The sequence below is a fragment of the Epinephelus moara genome, chromosome 5, assembly GCF_006386435.1.
Source record: "Epinephelus moara isolate mb chromosome 5, YSFRI_EMoa_1.0, whole genome shotgun sequence".
In the NCBI taxonomy this organism is placed as follows: Eukaryota; Metazoa; Chordata; class Actinopteri; order Perciformes; family Serranidae; genus Epinephelus; species Epinephelus moara.
The window spans coordinates 27,136,565-27,164,043 of NC_065510.1; the positions used below are offsets into that span (position 1 = coordinate 27,136,565).

The 27,479-nt window shown below is 40.7% G+C and overlaps 1 protein-coding gene across 3 annotated transcripts in view; it reads left to right on the top strand.

Annotated features, from left to right (window-relative positions):
* The window catches only part of mad1l1 (mitotic arrest deficient 1 like 1), a 75,667-nt gene that overhangs the window by 41,276 nt on the left and 6,912 nt on the right, over positions 1-27,479 (top strand). For 2 of the 3 annotated variants that reach the window (XM_050044792.1, XM_050044793.1), the window contains one exon: positions 4,726-4,919. In XM_050044792.1, the coding sequence (XP_049900749.1) occupies positions 4,726-4,919 (194 nt within the window). Of the gene's footprint in view, positions 1-4,725; positions 4,920-16,472; positions 16,725-27,479 lie in introns of all 3 variants that reach the window. The other variant, XR_007569969.1, reaches the window with a different exon arrangement.

Below are 27,479 nucleotides of genomic sequence, written 5' to 3' on the forward strand. Positions count from 1 at the left end.
CTCGGCAAAGTAGTAATGATTGTGCTAAATGGCTAATGGGCATGTAGCTGCTGACATGTTTCAGATGATACGTCATGTTCGTAGTCGACCAATGAAGATGAGTTTACATATCACCTTGGGTTCGTCCTTCACCTTCTCAAAATGATCCCACACTTTGGATTTCCTGCCCGACATGTTATTAACTAGACTGTGGAATAACCGCAGGTACCAACCGAGAAAATTAGCTGTCGTACACATGCCGCATCTTTATTCGCCTGGAAACGAGAGGTCGGGAGCTGGGCGCTACTCTTGTGCCTTTTTTATGCCAGCTTTCAAGAGCTTCCAGGCGCTGTTTATAAGTGTGTAGGCCTATCGTCCGTGGGCCAGATATAAAGCTCTGGGTAGCCTAAAATGATCAATTTTTCTATATTTATCAGATTGAATATTTACAGAAGAAGGGAAAGATATCTGTCGGCTGTGATTGGTTTGTAATGTCACTCCTGTCTGACTGCTGAGCGTGGCCTCTTCCTGTGTCTGTCCTTTCAAATTAAATTCCCACGTTTTCTTTTTTTTTTATTTGCGACTAAGCGACCAAATAAATCTTGCCGACTTCTGGTCGACTAAAGTTTGGTGGACTATTAGGGAGCGGCCCTACTCGGTTCTGTTACTTTCCTTTACCCACTTAGTCATGATATCCATATTGCTGATGATTATTTATCAAAAATCTCATAGTGTAAATATTTTGCGAAAGCATCAATAGTAAACCCTACAGTATCATTGTAAGATTGATGTATTTGGCCCAAAATATTGTGATATTTTATTTTCTACATATTGCCAAGCCCGACTGAAGCACCTCACCATGAAAGTCACATGTGCCATAAAGAAATGACAGATCTAAAGTAGACCTTTCAAAGTTATTTCTTGCAAAACACTCAAGTGCTTAATATTGCAATAAATGTTGTGATAAAAATCCTTAATTGTCCCACAAGACTCTTTGTCTTTGTTATTATGATAATAGTGGATATAAGTCAATTTGAACATTTTGTGCAAGTATAAATTGATGTCGCTTATTTTTCATATTTTCACCATACGCAGTTTCTCATCTTAAATTCTCTTACATTTTCGAATGTTCAATTCTGTAGGTGCACCATGGTTGCACATAGGTAAGCAGTGCTACTAGTGATAGACCTCAGTGCGCTCTACAGTAATGTTTTAATGTGCCAGTTATGATTTCATAAACATGTAAAAAGAGGCTTAAAGTGACAGAAATTATTCTTTAATTTGGCTCATTTTTGCACCGGATTAGAAATCCTTCTATTCTACTCATCAAGCATTTCTTTAAAAATTAAATTAAACCAGTGAATTAATCTGTTGTCATTAAATATTATTCTAAGCTTTACACATGACTGCGTTTTGTGAATGAAGGATTTTTTTTCCATTTTGGAAGCGTCCTGAGGGTTACTTTGCAGTGAAAAATGAAAAATATTGTTGAACAGATTGAGTTTGAACGCAGACTTTACTCGTCTTCCTGCTGTAGGGCTTCCACATTGATTTTATTTCAGGAACAAGTTTTGTCACTGCTCTGTGATATAGCCAGGAATTAGACCATACCACAGACAGGTTAATCTGCAAAGCCATAATTATATTTTGTGCCGTCATTGCCCATTTTTACATGTTACATCCAGCAGATACAAATGCATACTTTGAACATAGTTCGGGTTGGAAAATGAGCAGACAGAAATATATAAATAAGAGTCTCGCTCAGTTGAATTTTTTTGACAGCTTTTAAGAGATGGCACGCCCAGACCCATAGAGACCAATTAAGGACAAAAGTCAGGAGTCACATACTTTGGCAAAACTTGACAGTTGGTGTTGAAATCTTCTTACCCTTGATTTACCAACTAAACACACACACTGGCACATTTGTGTGTGTGCTCGTACATATTCCTCTTTGCACAAGCAATAACATGTTCATTTCCCAGCGTACGTGTCCATTTGTCTGCATGTTGCAGTGAATTTAAGCAACATCTACTTCATTCTGTCACTTGAGAATTTACAGCCATTTTCAGGGCAGTTTGATAGCTGTCATATAGTGACAGTTTTGTCACAATGCTGAAGCCTTGAAACAGTATTTATCAGCACTGACTGACACTCAAGAGAAGCCCAGTCACCCAGGAGACAGACAGGCGCACAGACAGACACACTCACAGACTCTGCTAAGTTTCTACTTTCTAGCCATTTTACTTGTTTGATAATGATGGATAAGCTGTAATAGGCTAAGATGTGAGAAGAGAAGAATGATGAGTCGAAATATTTATCAATCAAGGCGAGGTTAGAAGCCTTTGCTGTGAAAATGCACCAAAGTCACTCTTAACTGCTCCTCCAGGAATATAAGGTGTGTTCCTTTCTGATGGCACAAGAGAATTGAGAATTTGTGACTGGTTGGTGTTGGCTGTAAGAAGGTAAATAGCTCTGGTTGTTTGTTGATTCTTGTCTAAGAAGATGCATTTTTGAGCAACTGAAATGCGTTTTACTTTGAAGAAATTAAACAACAAGAGCTTAGCTTTTCAGAGGTTTTAAGTAAGCCTTTTTATCTGCCTTGGTAGAATAGTTTCTCTCCCTTCAGATTCTCTTTCTGGTGCTCTTGCCTGACTTTCTGACACGTTTCTAATACTTATTTTTTGTTTAACTTTAACACAAATGAGGAAAAGCCAAGATGGGTATTTTGTGTGATGTAAATAGCCGGAACAAGACTGAGAACAAAACTCACTGCTGTTTAATTAGAGCAATTTGTCCACTTTTCATCATGCATGGCCCTTTGAAAAGAGCAGAGCTTGCAATCCCACTAAAGACGTCTGGATTCACATAAAAGCATCCAAACTAAGCTCCATTTTTCAGCTGAAGTCATAGAAATGGCAATCAAAGGATGTTGACTATTGATGACTCTGCCAGTAATGGAGACCGTGCTTTACTGTGTGGATCAAAGTTTGCCCCAGCTGTCTGGCGCTGTGGTCAGATGTTCCAGTAGGACTTACACAAACCTACTGAGAATGCTTTCAGTAAAAGTGAACAGTTACATCATGGAAACTTTTGCCTCTTTGTGGCTGTTCTGTTCTCTTCACTCCTTTTACCATTTCTAATGTTACATTATATTTATGCACAATCAGACACATTGACATGCGTTTGTATCACTTTGAACTTTTACTGCAATTATAAAACTTTAAATAATTTCCTCTATAACGACTCATTTTTGCTCACACAAACTCATCTCTCTGCCTTCTCAAATCAAGTCTTCAAATTAAAGTAATTATCGCAAATTGATTTTCAACAAATTAAAGTCAAGCCCCCATCCTGCTTCTCCTCTCCATGAATCTTTTGCTCCCAGCTCAGAGACGCAGCTGACTGCTTTAGTCACCACTACAGGCTGTGCATTATAGTGTTTTGTTAGACCCTAAGTGAGCAGCTGGAGTGCCTCAGGGAGTGTATATTTGATATGGAGCCGTCCGTCTATGCTGCATTAGCTAAGTGAGTTGAGCATGTACTTGTGGAGCTCTGCGGAAAAGAAGTCTTGCACATGTTGCAGAATCTTACAGGATGATATCTGAGCTGCTCATGCACAGACGGAGTGATGTTATAAAAATACACTGCTCAGCCACAACATTAAAACCACTGACAGGTGAAGTGAATAACATAGATCATCTCTTTACAATGCAGTGTTCTGCTGGAAAACCTTGGGTCCTGGCATTCATGTGGACGCCACTTGACACACAGCAACCACCCATAAATCGTTGCAGACAGCGGCACTCTCCAATGGCAGTGGACCCCCAGCAGGGCAATACACCATGCCACTCTGCAGAAACTGCTCAGAAGTGATCAAAAGACTGTAAAAAATAGCTCAAGGCATTGAACTGGCCTTTAAATTCTCCAGATCCCATTCTAATCAAGCATTCTTGGGATATGCCAGTATCATATCTTGCAGCCCACAGGACTCAGAGGATTCACCACCAACGCCCTGGTGCTACACTCCAAAGAACAGAGGTCCATGGATCAGACTTGGCTTTGACCTGTTGAGGTATGGACCCAGGGCCTCTGGGACTCAGCCATGTCCCACAGATGCTCAATCGGATTGGGATGGCCACCGCCATCTTGCACCATTGAGGTTATTTGGAGCCAGAGTCTGCCTAGTGATCTCCGTGGTATCGAGTTCCCACCCAAACACCCATCCAACCAATCTGGAGCTCATCGATTGGCACGCTCAGCTGTCAATCATGATGTAAAACCTCCTTTTTATAGACTCAAATAACTCATTAAATCAAACTTTTCAGGAAATCAAACACTTGAACACCCATCAGCATGATAAGAACTACCTAAAATGATAGAAACCATCTTTGAGCAAAATTCTGTTGACATGGGCTTTGACTTTTCAGCTTGGCCCATGTCCCATTCACTAACATAGAGGGGGCGGGATTTATGACCTACACTGCAGCCAGCCACCAGGTGGTGATAGAGTTGTTTTGGGTTCACTTATCGGGAGCTGTCATGTCGTCCATCTTTATTATACAGTCTGTAGTCAAATGGCATCTAACTGAATGCCTGGACCCAAGGTTTCCCAGCAGAAGGTTATATTGTAACGCAATCATCAACATTATTTACTTTGCCTGTAATGGTTGTAATTTCTTGGCTGATTGGTTTATAGTGTCTGAATATCTGACTGATGTTTTCTTCCAACTTTTGTGTGTGTTGCAGATTTGCGTAAGCAGATGGAGAGCTCAGAGCTCAGGAACCAGAGGCTGAAGGAAGTGTTTCAGAGGAAAATTCAGGAGTTCCGCACAGTCTGCTATGTCCTGACCGGTTATCAGATCGATATCACCACTGAGAACCAATACAGGCTCACCTCAGTCTATGCAGAGCACATGGACGACTCCTTGCTCTTCAAAAAGGTACAATTACTTAACATTTAGATGCAATGTGGACAGTTATGTGTCAGTTGATGCTTTGAAAGACACAGTGTTTACACACAAGAAAGAAATAAAAGTGATGCATAAATGTGTTAAACTTCAAGGGCCCTGACACACCAAGCCGAAAATTGGCTGCTGGTCCATGTTGGGCTGTTGGTGAGTGGCTGTTGGCCTAGTTTTTGCGGTGTGTCCCACACGTTAGCATGAGTCGGCACTTGTTGCCGTTTTTGGCCGACTGCATGCTGAATGAACGCCCTTGCCTGTCAGTGCGTGAAATCAGGCTGATTAGCCATTCAGCTCCGTGCATGAGAAGAGAAGCTGAAGTGCATAAAGTAAACAGATTGTTTAAGTTAAGGAGGTGTGAGATCAAAACAAACTTGTTACGTAAGTTAAGATTTTTTTTAGCCACTAAGCTCGTATTAATTGTTTGTGTTACTGTTCGCTTGCACACCGTAAATATCTTTTGTTCTTTCAGTGTTGGGTTGTGCTGGTAATGTGCTAACTGTCTGACTAGCATCTTGACTCCATCCTACGGATCTTCTAGTTTCCTTTTTTGAATATTGAATACAGAGCACCGCTGCCTGCTGGTATAGAGAGTTATCTTTTCTCATGCAGACGCAGAAGGTATATACTAATTGGCCGTTGGCTGTTGTATTGGCGGGATGTTCAAGTGCAACTATTTGGTCGAGGCGCAGGCAACGTCAGGGGACACAGCAGTTGGCATTTGTTGCCACTTGTTCTTTGATGTCGGTTTGGTGTGTCTGGACCTTAATTTAACCTCAAGGGCTGGAAAACACAAATTGAAACTTAATCACAATTTTACCATAAACAAAATCCTTGCTATCCATTCTCATATAATAATATCTGTATCAGTGTTTATGTAGCTTTACATACATCTCACTCACTGAGATCAGGTATGGCTGCATGTGGCTATGAGCCACTGGCGGTGTCTGTAAGCATACGCACCGCGATCATTAACACAGAAGTGCGAAGTTGAAATGGAAACACTGTCAACATCAAATTTCCTACAGGCTGTAGCATCTGTGCGAGCACTGATATCTGTCTCAGTGGGATCTTTCACAAATGCTTCAGGAAGTGCAAATTTGACCTTGCAAGGTGTTTTGTTCCCCCTTTTTACTGAATCCTCCCATATCCACGTTTATGCACCATTACGCCAAGTTATAGCTTTGTGCCCGAGTCAGCCATGCACGGAGAGGAACACTTCGCCGACAGAGACTCTCTTCTGCTGTGTGTATTGATTGTGTGTGTACCTCATGAGTGGAGGAATGATGGTGTGTGTGTTTGTGTGTTTGAGAGAGAGTGATGACTGGGCAGTGTCACAGGGCTGGGCTGCATGAATCGATCACCACTCCCCATACACTCATTGAGTGGGCTAAATAAAAACTGTATGTGTGTCTGTCCCTTAGCTGGTGAGCAAATCCTTTTCTTAAGTAGCTTTTGAGTAAAAACATCCTGTTGTGCTCCCTTCACACTTACCTCTCTCCTTCCTGCCCCTTCTCTCCTCCTCTCCATCCTGTCCCGCTACACTTTTTCTCTCTTTATCTCTCTCTTGTTGTTTATCTCTCCCCCCTCTCTCTGTTGCTCTCTGATCTGAGTGTGTAGCAGCAGTTAATCACCGTGTTGTTGCTGTGTTGTGTTATGATAGGGCGCCTAAAGCTAGAACAGACACCGTGGAGAATCCGTACCGGCAAGGTAGAAAGCAGCTCTATTAACTTGGCAGGGTGATTATAGTGGTCAAGTGCTAGGATGATTGCGACTGGTCATTACTGCCTTGCTCAAGGACTCACTCAAATGCTAGTAGTAGTTCATAACATGAGAATAAGAAATGGGGGGGTTGAACTTGCATGTGGGCGTACATGTATTTTTATTCTCGCTGGTGTGTCCAATCTGCTCCATCGAACCCACCTGCGACCCTGCCAGAAGAGATAATTCACTGTCAATATTTATTAACCTCAGTCTGCATCCATAGAACACACACACACACACCCACCACACAAACACACAGTCGTAATGCCCTCATAGTGCGCACTGTCACACTCAAATGCACACATACTCACTCCAATCTCAACCCTCTCTGTCACACCACACTTCACCACACACCACCTCCCACCCCCCCTCTCTGTTGGGTGCACATGCATACAGATGTACAAAGACACACACACAAAACAGATGCTAACACTTCCTCTATTAGTATTCAGGGTGTTCTCTGTCTGAGTGTGTATGACACACACGCCTGGTGGCCTATGGGAGCACAGAAGCCTGTACTACTAATGGAGTACGACACTCACACCGTGCACATGCACACACATATAAAGGAACACCCACACTTAAAGGAACACAAACACATGAATAAGAATATATATACATAACATGCATAACATGCTCATGTGTGTGACTGTAATCTGGGTTATGAGAATATAAAGTGGACTAATTGTAGGATGAAGCAGGAGTAAGTGGAGAGCAAATGGGGGATTTTGGACAGGAAGCATAGAAGTCTTTACAAATAGGATTCTAATGTTATTCACCTCAGCAGCAGGGTTGCCAGATAATCCTGCTAATATCCCCCTCTAGCAGAGGCACCCAAATCCCCCTCCTATGGTGTAAGCTGTTTAACCTGCAACTGTCACGTCCCCCCCCCCCCGTCTCTCTCTCTCTCTTTCTCATGCATTCATTATATCGCACTCTCATTTAAATAATTTCTTTACCCTTTATTCACGTTTAGTTTTCAGCCTTTTCACATCGCTATAATTTGGTAAGCGCAGTGTTTCAAGTTAAATTGCCAAATGAGAAGCTTTTCTCTTTCACCCATTCAGTCTCCTGTGAGTCTCAACAGGAATGGTAGAGAGACATAAAGGTAGAAGTATTATGACTGCAAGATAGGTTTTATGTATACCATCATTCTAAGACAGTAGTTTATAATTTAAACTACCTTTTTCCCCACTTCATTTGTAAAAAGTGTCAAATGCAAAATGAGGGTTTTGGGGGGTAAAAGGATACTGACACAAGACTTCAGTGATCATCACCAATGTAAACTTGTACTTGAGACTTGGGGTGCTTTCAAGTTGTCTTGCTTTGGTCCGAATCAGGGACTAGTTTTGTTACAAAGTTGTATAATTGCCTAGAGTTGGTTCATGTTGTCACAGCAGCATTTACAAGTGGACCAGATAAAATGCCTTGTGCGAGAAAGCTGCTCTTGATTGGCCAGAATTTCCATGTGGGAAAAGTCCAGGAAGTAAAAAAACGTTGAAGAAGAGTACACTTGCAAGATAAATGTGACACTTTCTTATGTCACAATGGAGGGACAACTACGCAGGTTGATTTCATCGTGGACTATATTGCTGTCATTGTTCATTTTAGTCAAACTATACAGTTTGAAAACGAGGCGCGGCTCTAACTAGAAAACAATGTTTTGATGCATTGGACGAGCCGAATGTGCATATCAAGGCAGTACAGGAGGAGGCGCACATTAATAATCCTCCAGGACTGTAACATGCTCATGTTTAACCCAAACAATGAGTAATGTGACTGCAGTTGGTTCAGATTGAGGTCGGTACACGTTCTCACCACAAAAGAACCGCACCAGAGTTCATTTATAACCGGACCAAGAACCAGACCTTCAAGAAGGTCTCAGTCCAGTTGTTTTGGTGCGCACCCAAGTGCAATTGCTGTGTTCACACCTGCCTAAAGAAACCACACTTAGGGGGCAAACGAACTTGAGTTCGATTGAACCGAACCGAACAGGGCAGCTGTGAAAGCACCCTTAGAGAAACCAATGTATGTCCAAATAGGACTAAAACGTTTGTATTTGACTAATCTTCTGAATATTTCCTCAATGAATGCATAGTTTTATCCATAAAATGTAAATGAAATTCAGAAAATGCTGCTCACAGTTCCTTAAGCCAAAGCTCATTAAAGGCATTAAATTAAGTGTTTTATTCAAAATGTAGTCCAAACCTCCAAGATATTCAGTTTACAATGACATGAAAAAGCAGTAAATTCTTGCTTTGAACAAGCGACAACCAGAGGAGGACTGGAGTGGTTTGTAAAGACTAGGAAGACTTAAGACTAATCAGTAATTGACTAATCATTTTAGCTTATGTTTAAGTTTATCATCTCCTTAGTGCATAGTGATATACTGAATGTCAATAACTATTGGACCATCTGCCATGAAATTTGGTATAGACATTCACTGTCCCCAGAGAGATGATTCATAAGGACGGGTGATCCCTGAGCCCCTCCAACAGATCAAAACCTCCACTAGCTGTATGTTAGTATATTCATTTTGAAGGCGCTGACACGCCAAGTCAACAGTCAGCTGTTGGTCTATGTTGGTCTATCGGTGAGCATCTGGTTTTGTGATGTGTCCTGTACTCTTGGCAAATCTGCTTTGTCCGTCTGATTCAGCATGTTGAATCAGGGTTGGAGACCGTGGTGCCCATCATTGAATGAAATTAATCTGATTGGCAGTTCAGCTCAGTGCACAGGAAGAGAAATGTAAGTGAGGAAAGTAAACAAAGAGCCAAAGTCAAGAGGGTTTGAGATTGAAACACACTTGTTATATAGCTGAAATTACTTTTCTAGCCATTGAGCTCACTAGCAGAAGCGGTTCTTATTTGTTTGTTTGCCAAAACAGAAAATTTACTAGCAGCTTGAATTTGTCCTAATGGTCTTCTGCTTTCCCTTTTTTAATTACGAATATAAACTACCCCCGCACGCTAGTATAGAGAGTTTATCCGCTCACAAAGGCACATCTGCTAGGTGGCTGTTGGCTGTAGTCTTTGCTGTGTGTTCATGAGCAACTTTTTGGCCGAGACACAGACGACGCAAAGCTATGTGACGGTCAGCCTTCATTGCCACTCGTTCTTCGATGTCAGTTTGGTGTGTCTGGGCCTTAACATGATGATATGGTAAACTTATAGACTGTTAGTTCTGTGTTCAGAGTTATTTCATTATTGCCTTACCTTTATTTTTTGGTTAAATAAGATGCACACCCCCACAGCATTTACCATAAAATGATTTGAATACATTTGTAGACTTCAAAGTCAAAAGGAGTCTAATTATGTTGCACCTCCATGCAGTTGTTTTTGATAACAGAATAAAGTCAGAAGTTCGAACGTCTGTTTGAGTGGTGGGAGATCAAAAGTTGGGGGTGTCAAAGTTGTCTGTAACTTTTCTATCATTGTAAACAAGAACCAGAGCGGTGCAAAAGCTTCTTAGTCATAGCTAGTTTATGTGGATAAATGCTGTTTGTCAATTAATAATGGATTAATGCAATGTTATGTTAAAACGGCTGTGATGACAGAATTATTTTGATAGGGAAAGTGTGCAGAGACATGTTTGTGTATTAGCTTGACATGAGCATGTGTGTGATTTATATTTTTAGCTCACCCCTAGGTGAGAGGGCTGATTAGCATCAGTGATTAGGTATTTATGAGGCTCTGCTAATCAGCGAGATAAACACCTTAGCTGTGTGAGCGAGTGAGCTATTTGAACATTTTTCTTCCAGAAGTTTCAAGGAGGGGAGGGGGGCACTGCTTGCATTTTAGAACATTAACATTTACTCATTTAAAGGTTCAGACCAACACAAAGTCTATAAAGCCAGTCTGCCGTTACAGGATAGAGACCTCTTTGGCAGTTTTAGTGCACACAGTGATTAGATTGCTGCAAACCAAGAAATAAGTTTTGTTCATTTTTTTCCCTTTTAATTTCCTTTAAGGTATTAGGAAAACAGTGCTTTGATTTTATCACACAATAATTCTGGCTAGAGACAGGCAGTAGCTCAAATGAAGCACTGCAATTGTCTCAAGAATAATTAAAATTGACCTTTGATGTTTGTGTTGTTGTAATTTTTACTGGAGAAACTTCAATTGAGCAACTTTAGTTGAGTCAGAGTGGTTAAAAAAACAACAGAGGTACATTTGTAGACAAACAAGTCTTACAAGTTGTGTGTCTCTGTAAGTAATCTCCCAATGCAGGGACCCACTGCTGGGCTCACACACCTCTGCTATTGATTAGCTCATTAACAAATAAACAAACACACATACACAGAGCTGTGCTCTCCACAGCAATGACTAAAAACTTCTAGATGCTCTGTATCGACCGGCTGACTTTTCTGTCTTTTTCTTTTTTCTTTCTTTCCTTCCTTCCCTCCTTTGCTTTCTCTCCCTCCTCCTTCACTTCCTTGACACTCTCTCCCCTGTCTTCCCTTCCTAATGAAAGGAGAAGATAGAATCTCAGGGCCAGCTCATTAAAACATACTCCCAATTAACTGTCAACCTTCTCGCCAGAGAGAGATAGAGGGAAAGAAAAGAATGTATGGAGGAATGGTGGAGGGTAGGTGATGCGCAGACAGAGCGGAACATTTAAAAGATGGCGATGTTTTAAAAAAAGCAATGAAATAGTGGCGTTTGAAAAAGCAAAAATAATTTGTGTCCGTGCGTGAGAGCGTTAGAGAGAACAGGACAGTTAATAAAGTACAGTTTATGAACACTGTCGAGTCTTAATGACCTGTCTCTGTTTTATCAGCCACTTGGGAATGATTAACACCACACAAATGTGTGTTTGCCTGTGAGTGCGTATGTGTGTGTAAGACAGATTGTAAGCCATCACTGCTTGAATGGTTTAGTCATTTGTCTGTTATAGCTTAATTTTAAAATAACTTTGAAGCACAGCTCGACTGTCAGGGTTGCTGCTGGCTACAGGGCCAATAAGACCGGAGCCAAGGGAGCGGTCAGGAGCTGGAGCAATGTGGCCCAGCTGGGCCAAAAAGGTTTATAATTGTGTCACTCTTTCTCACCCAGTGATAAGCCTGTTATCTTTGCCTCTCTCATTTTCTGACCAATCAGATTTAATGTCACCAGAGTGTTAGTCTGTTATTTGTAGCAGGCAGTGTGGCAGCTACTTAAAATGATAAGGGCCGATAAAGGTGTTGTGTTTTCTTTTTAAAACATTTTTTATCGATCAGAGAGTAAAGGGGAATGAGTGAGCTCATTTTAAAGCAAATGGCAGTTACGGCACTACAACAACACTATTGACAGCAGCCAGTAGGGTGTAAAAAAATCAATACAGCTGATTTTTAAAAGCAGGACAGTTAGGGAACTATCCTGTTTATAATCAGGGTTATCCTAACATGTTGGTTTTCTTATCTCATGTTGGCCCTAAGGCTGCGTTCACACCAAATCCGGCTTTGCTGCTAAAATGCCACTCCTCCCATTCATTTGAATGTGGGCAGTGTTGTCTTCAAGCTGTGGTGGCCAATCATGTAACTGACAATCAGACAGGAAAAATGCCTGCCGTCCATGGGAACCATTTCAGTCTCTTTCTATTGTTAAATATTACAGTGAGGTATGCACGTTTAACAGCTTGTGTGTAGTATCGTACATTTGCATGTGTCTTTTGTGGCAGTTGAGATACTACAGTAATGAAAATCAAGAAATTCTACAGATCTTATAAGCCAACATTAACAAAGTTACCGGAGACAGATACTCATTTGAGTGCACTCCTCCACAAATGGGCCATTAAAGTGACACTCCCACACCGCCGCATAGCCCTACGGCTCATCACCACATCACTGGATTTGGTGTGAATGCAACCTCACTCTCAAAATATTCAAGCAACAAAACACCTGTAATGACTGTGCCATAGATGTTTATACATTTATATCCAAACAGCAGCAACAGGCACAATAACATCAACATAGCATTTATCTTATCCAAATGATTGAACAATGAGCTGGCAAACATGCAAAGACATGAGGAAAATGTACCTGCTGATAAAAACATGCCAGACAGTAAACTTTTTCAGATTTTGTGTGGTTAACACATACTGTACCATTTACCAAATTCAGATGTTATCGGCCAATTAAATGGTCATTATCAGGATTTTTCATGTCATATATATGGATTAGAGGAGGCCTGCCACACCTACTACTATTAGGTTGAAAGACCATTATCAGCCCCTTTCAATGACTGTTATCAATTTGTTAGTCTTCACTTTCACTGTCCTTAGGTTTAAGTACTAAAACTATGTGGTTAGGGTTAGAAAAACATCATGATTGGGTGTAACTATTGGTTTTGCATGGGAAATTAACACAATTTTCATAGGTGAAAGTCATGTTTGTTTGACCCATCCATCATTACTCCCTCTTACCCTCAGCTGACTCTCTTGCTCTTTATATTACACCAGCTAACGTCATTAGTTACTCCCATCGTAATGCTGATAATGGCCTTCTGGACCTAATAATAGGTGTGGCAGGCCCCCTCTGATCCATATCTGTGACGCTTATCACAACCGATAACAACCAGATAATGCCCTTGTAACAATCAAGCCGACTGTACAGTTTCATGATAAAAATGTATTAGCACATTAAGAGTTTGTTTAATAAAAAGCCACTTTCTTATCCTTTGAAATTAAAGTCTGCGTTGTACCTTGGGTGATGCTTGGCCTATGGGCCTAAGCTAAAACCCTGCCATCGTTGGATGAATGAGGAGATTTACAGGACCACTTCAATGAATTCCACTCTCAATTTCCATTTAAAATATCCAGCTTATTGCTGGCTTTATTTATCATATTTAGGTTCTCCTGCTTCACCCATGAATACTGTGCAATCTGCACTTGTGCTGGAAAGATAATTCAACTCCTGCTGCAGCACTGTAGTATACCTATTTTTAGCTGAATCTGATCAAACAAGGTCATGATGCAGACTAAAGACCAATGCATATATAAAAAAGAAAAAAGTTCCACATAGATTTTGCTGGGCCATTGTTTGTGAGTTTGTTGATGAATGCTTGTGTGGTCCGTTAGTTCATCTTTAATCTTTTCATCTGCATAATGGGTCTTGTATAAAACCGCAAATAAGGGTAACATCAATCATGTCTTTTGTTCCCATCATTCATCGTTTTTTGTAATCAAAAAAGTCTTTGTGTGTGTGCACATGCATGGTCTTTTCACATGTGTAACAAAGAGTTGAGAGCAATAAAACTGAATATGGAACTTAAAAGGATACATGAGTGGGTGTTTTAAATATTTTGAGATGAGAAAGAAGGCTTGCTGGGACTGAATTTCACTTTGCTCACTGACTGAAACAAAACACTCACTGATGTATCGCTGATAGCTATGAAGATAAACATGAGCAAAGCACTAATAAACAGTAAACACAAAGGCTGATGGGAATACAAGAGTGAATAAATTAACTGTGTTTTCCTTGGATATGACTTTATGTACTTAAACCTTCAGAGAGAAATCTTGGAGTTAAAATCCCAGAGAAAGAAGAGAATGTTGACTCTGATTTCTCCTGACAGTTTCCTGTCCTGCCTGCCCCCGGGGTGTGTATGTGTGTATGTGTGTATGTGTGTATGTGTATATGTGCGAGTGTGTGTGTGTGTGTGTGTGTGTGTGTGTGTGTGTGTGCGCANGTGTGTGTGTGTGTGTGTGTGTGTGTGTGTGTGTGTGTGTGTGTGTGCGCACACGCTTGTTGGCGTCACTGGCTCCTTTAGTCGATGTTTGGAACATATGTCTCCTGTCTCCATGGTAACGTGATACACCAGAACCACACATAACTCCACCTGAGGTTGTGACTATTCCTGATCCGAAGAAGGCCTCTCCAGCTCTGTCACAGACTCACAGTGATTCACACATAATCTTGTCCTCATTACTCAATGTTTATGAATTAAAGTCATGATTTTATCTGTACGTTGAGTTTAGAATTTAGAAGAAAATTAAGATCTCAATAATGCAGTGCAGTGGTTAGCATTGTCGCCTCACAGCAAGAGGGTTCCTGATTCAAACCCAGGGTGGGGGAATGGTTGTCTGTCTATATTTGTCAGCCCTGTGATAGTCTGATGACCTGTAACCTCCAACAGGATAAGTGATTGCGGAAAATGAATGAATGAATGAATAAATAAGTTATTATTTTTAGATTAGTTTGACTGTCATGTATCAAGATTAGTTGTAGTCCATGATCTCCTGAGGGGTATTCCAGGTAGGAGGTCCAACAAACTCCGAGTATAATCCTGAACTCTGAGTTGACTTATCCTGAGTTGGGAAACTCTGAGTATCCGGTTCCAGAACAGCTGATTTGAATTAGTTCAATCAACTCTGAGTAGGTACACCTTGAGTTAAGCATGTGCACAACCACAATAAAAAGCCATCATCAATGGAGCCCCTATACCTCGATTCACCATGGCAACCGGAGAGAAAAGCAGTTAACTTATTTTACACCTGTGGACTTGGAGGTGCTCATGAATGCCTACAGCGACTATGAGCATATATTTAGTAAAAAAAAAAAAAGTGATATCGCTAAAGCTGCCAAGGAGAGAGAGGCGGCATGTGAAATTTAGCAAGCAGAATCTTATTTCACGGGATGTTGGTGCCGTAGCAGATAGAGCAGGCGTCACATATGGCTTTTCCTGCAGCAGCCCGGGTTCGACTCCGGCCTGTGGCACCTTGCTACATGTCACTCCCTCGGTCTCTCTCCCCCTTTCACGCTTAACTGTCCTGTCAATTTAAGGCAAAATGCCCCCCCAAAAAATATTAAAGAATCCTTGCTAATTTCAGCAGCTGTTTTAAGCACATATAGATGGTTGATGACTTATTTGAAATTTGAATCCTTTAAAAACTATCATACCCAAGAAGCACGTCTGCAGGGTGTCAGATTTGATATGTGTGGCTGGTAAATGATTGAGTCTAAATAAAAAACGGTACGGTTCAAACAGATATTCATTGGGGAAAAACAGCACATCTTAACAGGGTCTGAAGATCCTCTCCCGTCGTAAGGCATTGCAAATTAGTTATGCCTCGATATCGATCAGATTTCCTACGTACGGACAACCCATGTCTGTCTGCCAGCTTGCTTCAGGCTCGGCAGTAGGGAGGAGACAGGGTGAACTCAGGGTTTCTTAAAGAAAACCTGCAAGCGAGCAGGTTAAGTTCACAGAGTCAGTTGCCATGGTGATTGACTCAGAGTTTGACTTACCTCTCTTTCTGGAACTGAAAACCCAGAGTTTCCCACGTTTCAGGGTTAACATACTCAGAGTTTTCACTAAACCGGCTTTCTGGAATACCCCTCTGGACTTGTTTGGTTGTGTACAGAAGACTGAATGGATGTTTTTATCTCCATGAGACGTAAGCTTAAAGTGGATCATGAGTTTGGTCGTGTGTGTTTGTCTGTGTGTATCTGTCTATCCACAGCTAACCTCACAAACTACTGAACCAGTCAGCCTCATATTTTGTGTGCACTTGCATAACTGTATGTTGAGGGACCTCTTATGGTTGTGATGATATGCAGTTGTTGAAAAACTTTTTTTATTGACAATTTTATACCGTCATTGACTACTGACTCCACACTCTTAACCGGCCTGTAGAGACCACAGGTTTTTGTAGAAAAATTAGCTAAGCTAAAAACAATAAGCCTTACTGTCTGTTGCAGGACACACGTTGGCTTTTGCTGTCGCTCAAAACCTGACATTCATAGAAATGTTTGATTCTATTTTGAACGGATGCTTCTTATTCCATTAGGTGCAATACTGGATGAAATAGTCCGGTGTTTTCCTCACCGCTATCCTGACAACAAGGGACCTTGGAGGGACAATTCCTTTGGGCGCAGCTGCACTGCTTTCCTTACTGGCTGCCATGGCTATGACCTGATTTTGTTTAGTCCGCTACACCGTGTTATACCACACCAGGAGCATTTCAGGAGTGGAACATTTTGCCTGTCTGATTTTGTTGATTTGGACATTTTTCCTTGATTTTTGCTTCTACTGTTTTTAAGTAAGTAGGCTACGTAATTCAATATTTTTGTCTGCTTTAATTGTGTTTATTGGTATTTCCCACTTTGTTGTGCTGTAGCCAACAGACAGAGTTCATACCATACAAAGTCCAGCTTTGAATGACATGGATCAAAGATTTGTGGCTATGTTTAAGTTCTTAAAAATACATTAATTCTCCAAATTATATTGTATCTATATTTCACAAACAGTGCCTGTTAGCAGAAAAACTCAGTCGGCTCTGTGCAACCCGTTGCTTCACCCCAGGGTGCCGCGTAGCAGCCAGAAGGTGGCCGCCTGGTGGAGATCTGCACACTACTGAGTGTACTTTTTTAGTTGATTAATATTTTCTAAAGGGAAACCTCAAAGTCGGTTCATAAGAGAACTGTATAAAGCCTTTTGTGGCTCCTGAGGGAGGTGCATGGAGTTTGATAACTGAAGTTACTACAAGTTTAAAAATCTGGGGATGTGGACTTAGAGAGAAGTGTTTACCAGACCTGTGTAGCTCGCTTCTCAAATCTGCCAGAGGCCAGCGGCTCGAGGCTGCATTAGCCGGAGGTCAGTTGGTGGTCAGTTGCATTGAGGGTAATGTTAGGCACCAGGTTTTGAGAAGGATGCATGGAATGAAAAAGATAAAGTTTTGATTCCCTTTTTTTCAAGCTGTCCACTGTGCAATGGTAAATAGGTGAAGTGCTTTTTTAAAGTTTTCTCCTCACTTCCCCACAGTAAGAAAAGATAAGGGGAATGCTAAGGGTGCACTAAAGCATCATAGTAGCTACCATGTTTAATGCTGTAAATATTCCATACAGTACTATACAACAACACCTGTGTTATGACCTTCCTCTGAGTATGTGTTTGATAACAAGACTTGTAATTAGCCACCTAATCTCAGCATTCAACATCACTTTGACACAAGGACAGGCTATTTACATTTCATTTTATTTAAAAACTTGATCTGGGATTGTTTTTTGAAGTCTATTTATAGCTACATATACTGTATACTAAATGTTACGTGCAATAGCTTAAGTAACACAAAACATCAAATAACTTCCTAAACATCACTTTTTCACTTTGATTTTTCTCACAGACCTGTAAAAGTGAGGATGGTAGCGGAGTAGCGTCAACATCGTTCATCCCAAACCCTTAAACCAAACGTAGATATGCTAGTATGCCTGAGATATGACAGGTTCATGAATACATAGTCAAATGAGGTCTACACAGTACCTCACTGTGTGTGTATGTGAGGCAAACAGATGCACGCATAAGCTTAGTGATTCCTACAAGCTGCAGCACACTTCTGCCCGAAACTTGCCTCTGTAACAGTAAATGAGTCAACAAACACAGCATTACCGCACATTCACAGTTTATTTAGAAAACGCACCTGTTGCTGAGCTTCTCAAAATTCCAACAGTTAAATTTTGTTTACCAGCCCAGTTTGTTTTTGTCAGGAGTCCTGTCTGAAATGCATACTGCATATCATGTTGTTTATTGAGTTCTGGCTGAAAATCACGCTGCATAGAAATGCCCTTTTTCCATCTTCACTTGGAATATGTTGTTTGGAATTTTAATGGTGAAAAATCCGCCCTGGTGGAGCGGTTTCTTCTGTAATAGCCCAGGCTTTGTTTAATACTACACAGAGGTCAGCACGCTGTCATTCTCCCAACTCTAACTGGCTGATTAATGACCTGTCAATCACACATAAAAGGTGACGGCCAGGGCAGAGCAGTATTGCATATTTAGAGTTTTCTCTGTGACAAAATAATTCACAACAGTTCAAAACCAAACATTAAAGGAGGACAAAATATCATAAAATAATTACAGTTTAAAACCATCAGGGAAGCAATTAACAATTATTGATGGCATTTCTGGGAGATTACACCACCAACACCACAGTTAATAAGTATTAAGTTATTAATGCACAAATTTAGAGATTTCTCGAAATGCTCAGAAAATTAAGTTAATGCAAAGATAAGACAATTTAAATATGAAAAAGTTATGACTTCTTTGAACATGTAAGCACCTTGTAAGTTTTACGGTGTCTTGTATTGACAACTGTAACTGATTCCATGTTTTATGTATTTATGCGAGTGAGAATCAGGTTGATCAGTCGTTCAGGAAGCCGCTCACAAAACACCTTTCTGTCAGATGTATGTAGTCATCAGTTATTTATTGCCCTGACACATGAACAATGCTTTAAAAACAGTAAACAAAAAGCTGATTAGAATATAAATATGGATAGAATTGCTGCTGATTTAATTATTTTTTGGTGGGAGCTCCACTCTATCTGTCACTCTCTCTCTCTCACATCCTCCTCCCGACAGCAGAAAAATGCCAAAATCTGCATTTAAATTGAAAGCTATTCATCTGCATATTTCTGATTATTCAATTAATTTGCCTGCTATTTTTTTCCTCAACCCCACCAATCAGCAGCTTTGCCATGCAGTGGAATAGTTTGTTGTTGGTGATGCTGCTGTTGGTGTGTGTATGTGTGAAAACTGTATGTGTGTGTGCAGGGATGGAGCAGAGGTGGGTGAAGGTGGAATCTGAAAAGAGGCAAAGGTGTAAATGAGAATTAGATCTTTTTGAATTTCAATGCATCTCGGCCTCAGCACAAAGATGAATTAGAGGCAAATCTATGCAGCAGAGGGAGGACAGAACCAGGCAGAGAGGGTAAGACGGGGAAGAAAAGTCCCCTCATTAGCAGTGGAGAGCGGAGATGGAGGTCAACTGATCTGTGAACTGGATGTCACCACCTCAATATAGAGCCATCTGTCACATCCACGCATGCACACACAGGCTGAGGCTCCAAATTTAACAGTACAGTTGCAAAGACCAGCGCAGAGTAGTATGTCATGTCTGTAAGGACAGCGATGCTGTCTATAAGCATTTCATATAGGCGTAAACGGCTGCGGGAGTTAAAAAATAAATTGTAGGAGAGTGGTGATTAATCATCTTTTCAGCCAGTCACATTACTTGTCTCGCCAGTCACATTGACACATAATAGAAACGGCTCATCCAGTTGAAATGAGAATGCGGAGAGCTTTTCCGAGTTAGAAAAATAAATAAATGTTGTCCAGGGCACTCAGAGTGGCAAGGCAAGAAGATGATAAAAACAGGCCTCCGTAAGCAGATCACTTTCCTTTTAAAGTTGAATTCATGTTTGAGTAGGTGGTGTGTTTTCTATGGGTGACTTAATTTATTTCTTCCTGCAAAACAATAATCCATATTAGTACAATACAAATATGTGCCTTGTATTAGACAGTTGGTGAATAAGGTTGCATTTAACCAAATTTTGTTACATTTACATACAACAGTAATGTAACTGCAACTTAAACGGTGAAGTAAGCAGTAGTTTATTAAAGTCATTAATATGATGGCATCAGTTGACATCATTTCACCAATGACCATCCTCAGAGAGACAGAAAACAGTTTGTTTACCCGCTGCTATTAAATTAAATGAAAACAGTTACAACAACAATCCAGCTGTATCACATTATATCTCAGTGACAAATGTGTTTTAAGAATTAAAAATTAAACGCCACTTAAGCCAGACAGACTGGAGAGAATGCCATGACACACACGGCTGTTGCTCCCTGGTAATCCTGTGATTTTTGGATGAGCAGAGGGCGGCAGACGGGGATGAGAGAGGGAAAGGGAGAGAGTGTGAGGAGATTGATGAATGGATTGGTAGAAAAGAAATTGAGAGTTACATTTCTAAGAAATAACCAGCCAGTCTAATGTGTGCTAAAGTCTGTGTGGTTATTTGGCATCGCTCTGGTGTTTTCTTGCCAGGATGTGGAAACTGTGACAGCAATGCATGGGCTGCAGTGGCACTTTTCAAATTGGATGCTACGGATGCATATGTAAAAAACAAGCGGCAGCCTCCAGGGCTGGGAAATGAACCCAGAATACAAAAGTGCTGAAAACTTCAGTTCCTTGAATGGCCACTTGAGGCTGGCTCCAGAAGTGAGTCAGTCCCCATAGATCCCTATGTAATAACGCCCAACTTTACAGCAGAAATAAACATGTTCACAGCCTGGTACAAAAAACTGTTTTGGTCTCAAAAGCTAATTTCCTTGTTCATGGCAACTGTTCAGAGGGTTGGATTTTTCTAAATCGTACCCATTTAAATTTTACCAAGACTTAAAGTTACGCATAATTAAGGGTGTGGCCTATATGAGTGACAGGCTATTTGTTAGGCATTAACACAGCCTATGACTGTACATTCAAACCAACAGCGACCAGACCTTCCAAAACAGCGGAAGTCATTAATTTTCAATGAGAGCCTGGCGACTTGGGCAACCTGGTCATCAGCCGCGCATCTTGGGTGACCAAAGCCACCGAAGCGGGTCTGGAGGGGAGCTAAAACTCATTTAACTTTATGGTAATGAGCTCCGACGCGGTTCGGCGACAACCAATCAGAATGCTGATGTGCTTCGATGAAGCGGGTCCCAGAGAACAAGCCATGTAACTTTGGGTCCTACAGCACACTTGTTCCAACAATTGATATCGAGAAGTTGATTACTTGCGTTGCCCACTCAGTCCTTTATAATGTGTCGCTGTTCGAATACAGAGACCAAAATAAAAAGAATGAGGCTTGGGACTGCGTCGCGGAGGTAGTTTGTTGGTCTGGTGAGTTTTAAAGTGTGTAATGTTAGTAATAGAGAAGAGAATTGCAGGGTAATGTTGCGACGCAGCATGCAAGTTGTTCTATTTCTGTTTTCTATTTTGATTGATAGAATGACTATGAGCTTTTTGACTAGACAACAGCAAGCAGCAACTACGCTGCTTTCAAGCCAGTAGTTCGCTTTGCGGCTCCTTTAAATTGACAAGCATGATCAAACGTTCGAGTGATTCACGTGATGAGCGACTAGAGCGACTAAAGCTGCCACAAATATTTTTGACAGCCGTGCTTCTTGGGCGTCCGCGAGAGACTTTGCCTCTTTGGAAGCCTCTGGTTTGAACGTACAGTGAGTCAGATCCACCCCTTGCTCCTCCACAGCTCCACCCTCTCATCCAAACGTGGGCACTTCTGGCTCCAAAGATCAAATATGCGACGACCAAAATGCTGAACTTGAGGCTTCACAACAGGAGTACACAAACCAATGGGTGACATCGTGGTGTCTACGTCCATAATTTTCTTACTGTCTTTTAAAAAAACAAAACAAAACTGTAAAAGCAGGTGAGCATGACAGATTTACAGTTTACACTTCCTTTACTGATCCTCAGAAGGGGAAAAGATGACACATACCTGGCAGTGCTGGAGCAATGTTGACTGTCTTGTCATCCTGTGCCTCTACTTCTCCCGTTTACTTTGAGACTGGGGGCTTCAATTCATGTTGTGTTGTCTTGTTCATAAAAGTTATCATCATGAATATATCTTCACATCACATACTGTAGTCCCTGCTGTTGGCTTCTCGAAGCTATATTGCTTGACACCGAAAAACTATCCTATAAAATCAGCTGTACCTGGCTAAGCGGAACCAGCGTTTCCGTGTTTCTTTTGTCAAACTTGTCCAACTTGTCCAGTTATAACTAAGGGGACAGGTTATAGGATTAGAGTCGGTTGATCAAAATCAAATTAATCGTGCAACTATGTTTATATTTAAGCTGCTCTAATGTGAGTATAGTCTGCTTTTCTCTGTCTCTTGATTCTTTTTAACTTCTGATCAGACTCATCAAGACATTTGAAGATGTCACTTTGCGCTTAAGGAAACTGTGCTGCATCTGTTTGTCTTTTTTTACATTTCAAAGAATAAACCATTAATAGATTAATTGAAAAAGTAATCTGTTAATTGAGACTGATTGATAATGAAAATAATCTCCAGTTGTAGCCCTGATACCAGCCTGTCTCCCTGAGCCACCTCATCTGCATTTACTCCCCACCTTTGCACTATGTGTGCTGTGCAGGGCAAAAAAAAAGTAAAAATCAAATGTTATGAAGTGTAGAGGCAAAGCTCATTTCAAGGTCAGGAAAACAGCAACTTGTAGTGTTGCCTCTTATCCTTGTGTTGGCGGGAAAACAAAGGGCTCCGTCATTTGCTATTGCTTTCTTGTCTTTCCTGGGTTCCTGTCTAACTGTCTAAGGGCGTGGGTGTGCACCTTTACTCTGACCCTGTCTGGCTTTGGGAGAGGAGCGTGATTGTGATTCAGGCAGCATGCAGCTCCTTGGTTGGATGAGGTCACTACAAAGCCCCGCCCTGCATTTCAAGCCAGGAAGTATCGATTTCCTTTAATTGGATAGACAAATGAAAAGAGGGGATGAACGGGGAGGCACTCCTCCTCTTGATTGTTGAGGTCTGTCCTTTTTAGATTTGTGTGCAAGTTTGTCTCGTTAGATTCTTCCCCCGATCTTGGAGAAACTAATACAAGTTTTCTCACATCTTTGTTTATATTCTGGATGCAGTTGGTGTCTCCCTGCAGGAGGAGTCTGCGCTACTGGTTATTACCTTAACCTCACCTTGCATTTTTCTCTCACTTACTCGGCTGAATGAGGGAAATCTAGTTGTTTTCAAATATAAACAGAACCTTGTTGTTTTCATAAAGGTCATATATTGTTTAAAACACTTTTTAGTGAAGCGTGAATATGCAAATAAGCATTGATAAGGTCAGTATTTGAATAAAGCTGATTTAAAAAAAAACTCTTGTGACCTTTTATTAACTTGTTTTGAATTTTTCCGTGCATAAGAAAAGAGAGAATAAATCTAACAAGTGTTGCCAAATGTGTGGCCCTCTGGGTCGCATTTATTTTAAACCTGCTTCGCTTTTAGCCGTCAAACAAGGCTTTTTTTCCCTTTTCCTTTTTAGAAGAATGCTCAGACAATACAGTTTAATTTTAATTAAAAACCTAATTAATAGGTTAATAAATCTGCTCTTAATGGTGGTAACTAGTAGAAATGCCTCAACCACTCCATCTTTACTCTGGTGCAAGATGTTTTTAACGTACGTGAACAGAATCACATAACGTTAGTGCCAAGTGCTTCATTATGCAGATTAGCCAATATAAGTACAGCTAAATTCAGGCATACAGGTATTGGCCCCCTGTGAAACATTACCAGAACATGCATGCTAATTTAATGTATTCATTAAATTAATTATGCACTTATATTTGTGAAGCAACTATCATCCATTCAAGAATACTTTACATTTTTTTTTATATTTTTCCTCATTATGTTCAGCATGTTGTCCCACTTCATTGAGCTGTTAATACCTCCAGTTTATTCAGTGCGCACCGGCACAGTCAACTTTGATTAAAGAAAAAATAAGAAACACTAGCTTCTTTATTTTCAGACACAGAAACACAGCACATGTACCTGTGATGAAAGAAACAAAAACATAAATAGAAGCTACTGATGAGGGGTTTCTGTGTAAAACGTTATGTTGTTCAGTGGTGAAACTTTATCTTCTCTCCATGGATAGTTACCGCCTGAATGTCGATTGTGCTGTTATGGTTATGAGTTTAGTTGGAGAAACATTCTTTCTAACAATCTGAAACGCCCCTGGCATGAAAATCACTGTTGTAGTAGACTTAAGTCTGCAATGTAAAATCATCTGGATGCAGCAGGTGGAGAGGGAAGGAGAATATGACAAGGTGAAGTACACACATCATCACAAAGTATTGTGTATGTACTGTAGCATTGTCCAAAATACTAATTCATCGATACATATCTTTTTTGAAAATTTGAAAGAGTCTCAATACTCATTTTTCACCGTATCAATTGGGGATGTTCCTGGCGACTAATTTCCCTGTCGACTAAATGAAAATTTTAATCAAGACTAGTCGACTAGTCTATAAAAAGGTCTTAGCACGGTGTATTCAGGCTCAACATATTGTATTAACTTCCTGAAGCTTTTACCTTCAACAAAGGTCTGAGCAGCCCTCGTTCCATGCAGGTTAACATCCAAATGCTTGAGTTGAACGTGGTTACGCATTGCTCCAGTCGAGTGATTGTAAGCCAGTTTTCTCTGACACAGCCTACATGCTACCTTGGAGGTCATCTCTCCAATTTCCCACCGTGCTGTTTCAAAATTCTCATCTACATGAGCGTTACAGCGGGGAGGGGGACTGCTGTCTGACGGCTCTGTAGCACCTACTAGTGGCAGGCGGCTGCTTGACAGTTAAGCGGCCTTGTACATGAATAAAACACTAATTGGTTTAACCGCACCAGCTGCACTTTCTAACTCTCTTACTGTTAATGTGAACTACAGTCATTCTGCTCTTCTCTGCTTCTAACCAAAAACAGAGAAGTCGTTATTGGCACGACTAATAAATAATAAAGTTTTTTATTTGTATGCCCTTAATGTCAGTTTTTTTCCCTGAAACACTGATATTTTTGTTGTATGGAAGTTAGAAATTCCAATGTCGTGCCAACAGTAACGTAATGCACATCAGAGTGTTACAGTTTAATTTTCCAGATAGCCAATGATTCTCATCTGAACCTCACAACTAGAAGCATTTCAGCATTTTTTCATTATATTGTTTTCTTCTCACTTGAAAAGTTTGAGTCTCTTCCTTGAATACATTTGTACAAGTACTTGAGAGCTTGACTGAAGCTTGACAGAATAACATCAGTGTACCTCAACATTAAAAGGGAAAAAAACATATAGAGAGAAATAAACATTTTGTATAAAGCAATGTGCGTCACATTTACATCTATATTATTATTTTCAGAAAGATGTATAAAAACATGAAATTTAATGCCACTTTACAGGCAAAGGCAGTGCCTCTACACTGCAGAAAATTACACATGCGACAGAAAAAAAAAAAACGAAACGGAAATGCACTCAGTGCTGTGTTTGGATGACGAAGGGCACTGGCTGAAAAAATATTACAAGCTGAGTCAAAACCTTCAGCGTGTAGGATGTTTGTGTGAAGGCTTTGCACATCAAGTGTCACCAAATAATGAAGTTGTTACACTGCCCTTGTGTATGTTCTGATACACTGTGTACGGCTCTCACTCCCTGTCACATGAGGAGGAATAGCCTTGGTGGAATTGTCTTTAGGTGAACTCTGATTATCAGTGTGAGGGTGTCTGTGCACACAAGTACCTTTGCTTTATTTAAAACATGTAATAGGTGTCATCGGGCCGTGCTTGTGGTGTTGCTTTAGGGATGGCACTGTCAGTGGGTCCACCCTTGGGTTGGCAACATGGCCCTATAATATTCTCACAATATTTCAGGGTATTTTTGCTATAATGATATTCTTGATGATATGACAAAATACTGAAAAATACTGTTTTATTCATGTCAAGAAAATACAACTGCAACAAATTAAGTGTTGTGATTTTATATGTCAGCATAGATATATGTATAAATCAACCACAAATCTAAAGTACACATTTAAACTTGCCAGATACAGAAATGTATTTTTCAATATGTATATAGTGTATACTGTATACATCAATTGAATCAACAGGCAATTTCAACCATTACTAATAAGTTACTGCTTAGGCTAACTTTTTCTTCTTTCTTTTCTTTTTGAAAAAGGGTCGTTTTTCAAGTTGTTGTTTTTTTCCACATGGAGCGGTTTGCTCTGTCGTGTCTCGTCTGCTCCACCTGCTGTAGTCACTCAGCGCTGACAGTCAGACCCCTTCACACAAACACACAGACCTACATTTATTTTGACAGGCTGTTACGTTACGATGCTAACATTCACACATATTGAGGTTTTTTTTGTCAAGCTTCACTTAGGTGTACATTATGACAGGCTTATGACAAAATGACCTGGTGACTGCGATTCCTGTATGCCGAGTGATGTGGACTGAGTTTACTCTGAGCAGCAAGTTGATAAAAGGCTCTGAAAAGTCCAGGGCTGTTCATGAAACATTCAGGGCTGTAGCATCAGGGGGCCAGGACTAACAACGCCACTGATTCTACACTCCTGAAATCACTCCTTTTTTGTAACCTAACTCCTCTACCATGGAGCTGGTAGCAGTTCCACTTTCAGCCATGCTTGTTTTTGCTGTTTCTTAACAGTATGACATCATTACGTCAACATGTCTGAATGTCACCATTACCATGATATTATGGGTGTAAATCACAAGTTTTGTCACGATACGATATATCGATTCTTTGGACAATGACAGGATCCTTGCTGCTCACAAAAGCCCTGTTTCCACCAAGCAGTGTGGTAGGTTCAGTTTAGTCAGGTGTGCTTTTTTTCCATTTCCACTGTGAAAAGTTGTGGATGGTACCAATGGAACCGTTACGTACTGACCCCAGTTTTGGTCCCCCCTCTGTTGGGGTACCTAGCACACAGATCTGGTACTAAAAGGTGGAGCTGTGAACACTGCAGTCTGCTGATTGGTCAATAGAGGACAGTCACTTTTGCTGAGGGCTGAGTTGTGGCTGGTTTTGAGGCTCATGTAACCACTGTTCATACCGTGGAGAGTTTTATTAGTAAACTGTAACTATAAAATGATAAGATGTTTTGCTGCCTCTTGCAGCAGCTGGAGTTGGAGAAAAAAATAACTCAACGGCATATATTCTAATCCTCACTCAAAAAAAAAAGGGTCGCGGAGCGTTGTTCCTGTGGGCTCCGGCAACACTAAACCCCCGAGCTTGCCTTAAAAGGACTAAATGCACAAACCAGCTATTTTTAAATATCCCATGGAGAAAGACTCTCACTGCAGCTTGTTTTGTATTGTTCTAAAAAATGTCAGCGTGCAACCTCGTTCTGTGGACGATAAACGAGGTGCAGACTTTGCTTTGTGTCACCGGTAATGAGGAAATACAGTGAGTGCTGGACAGAGCAGTGAGT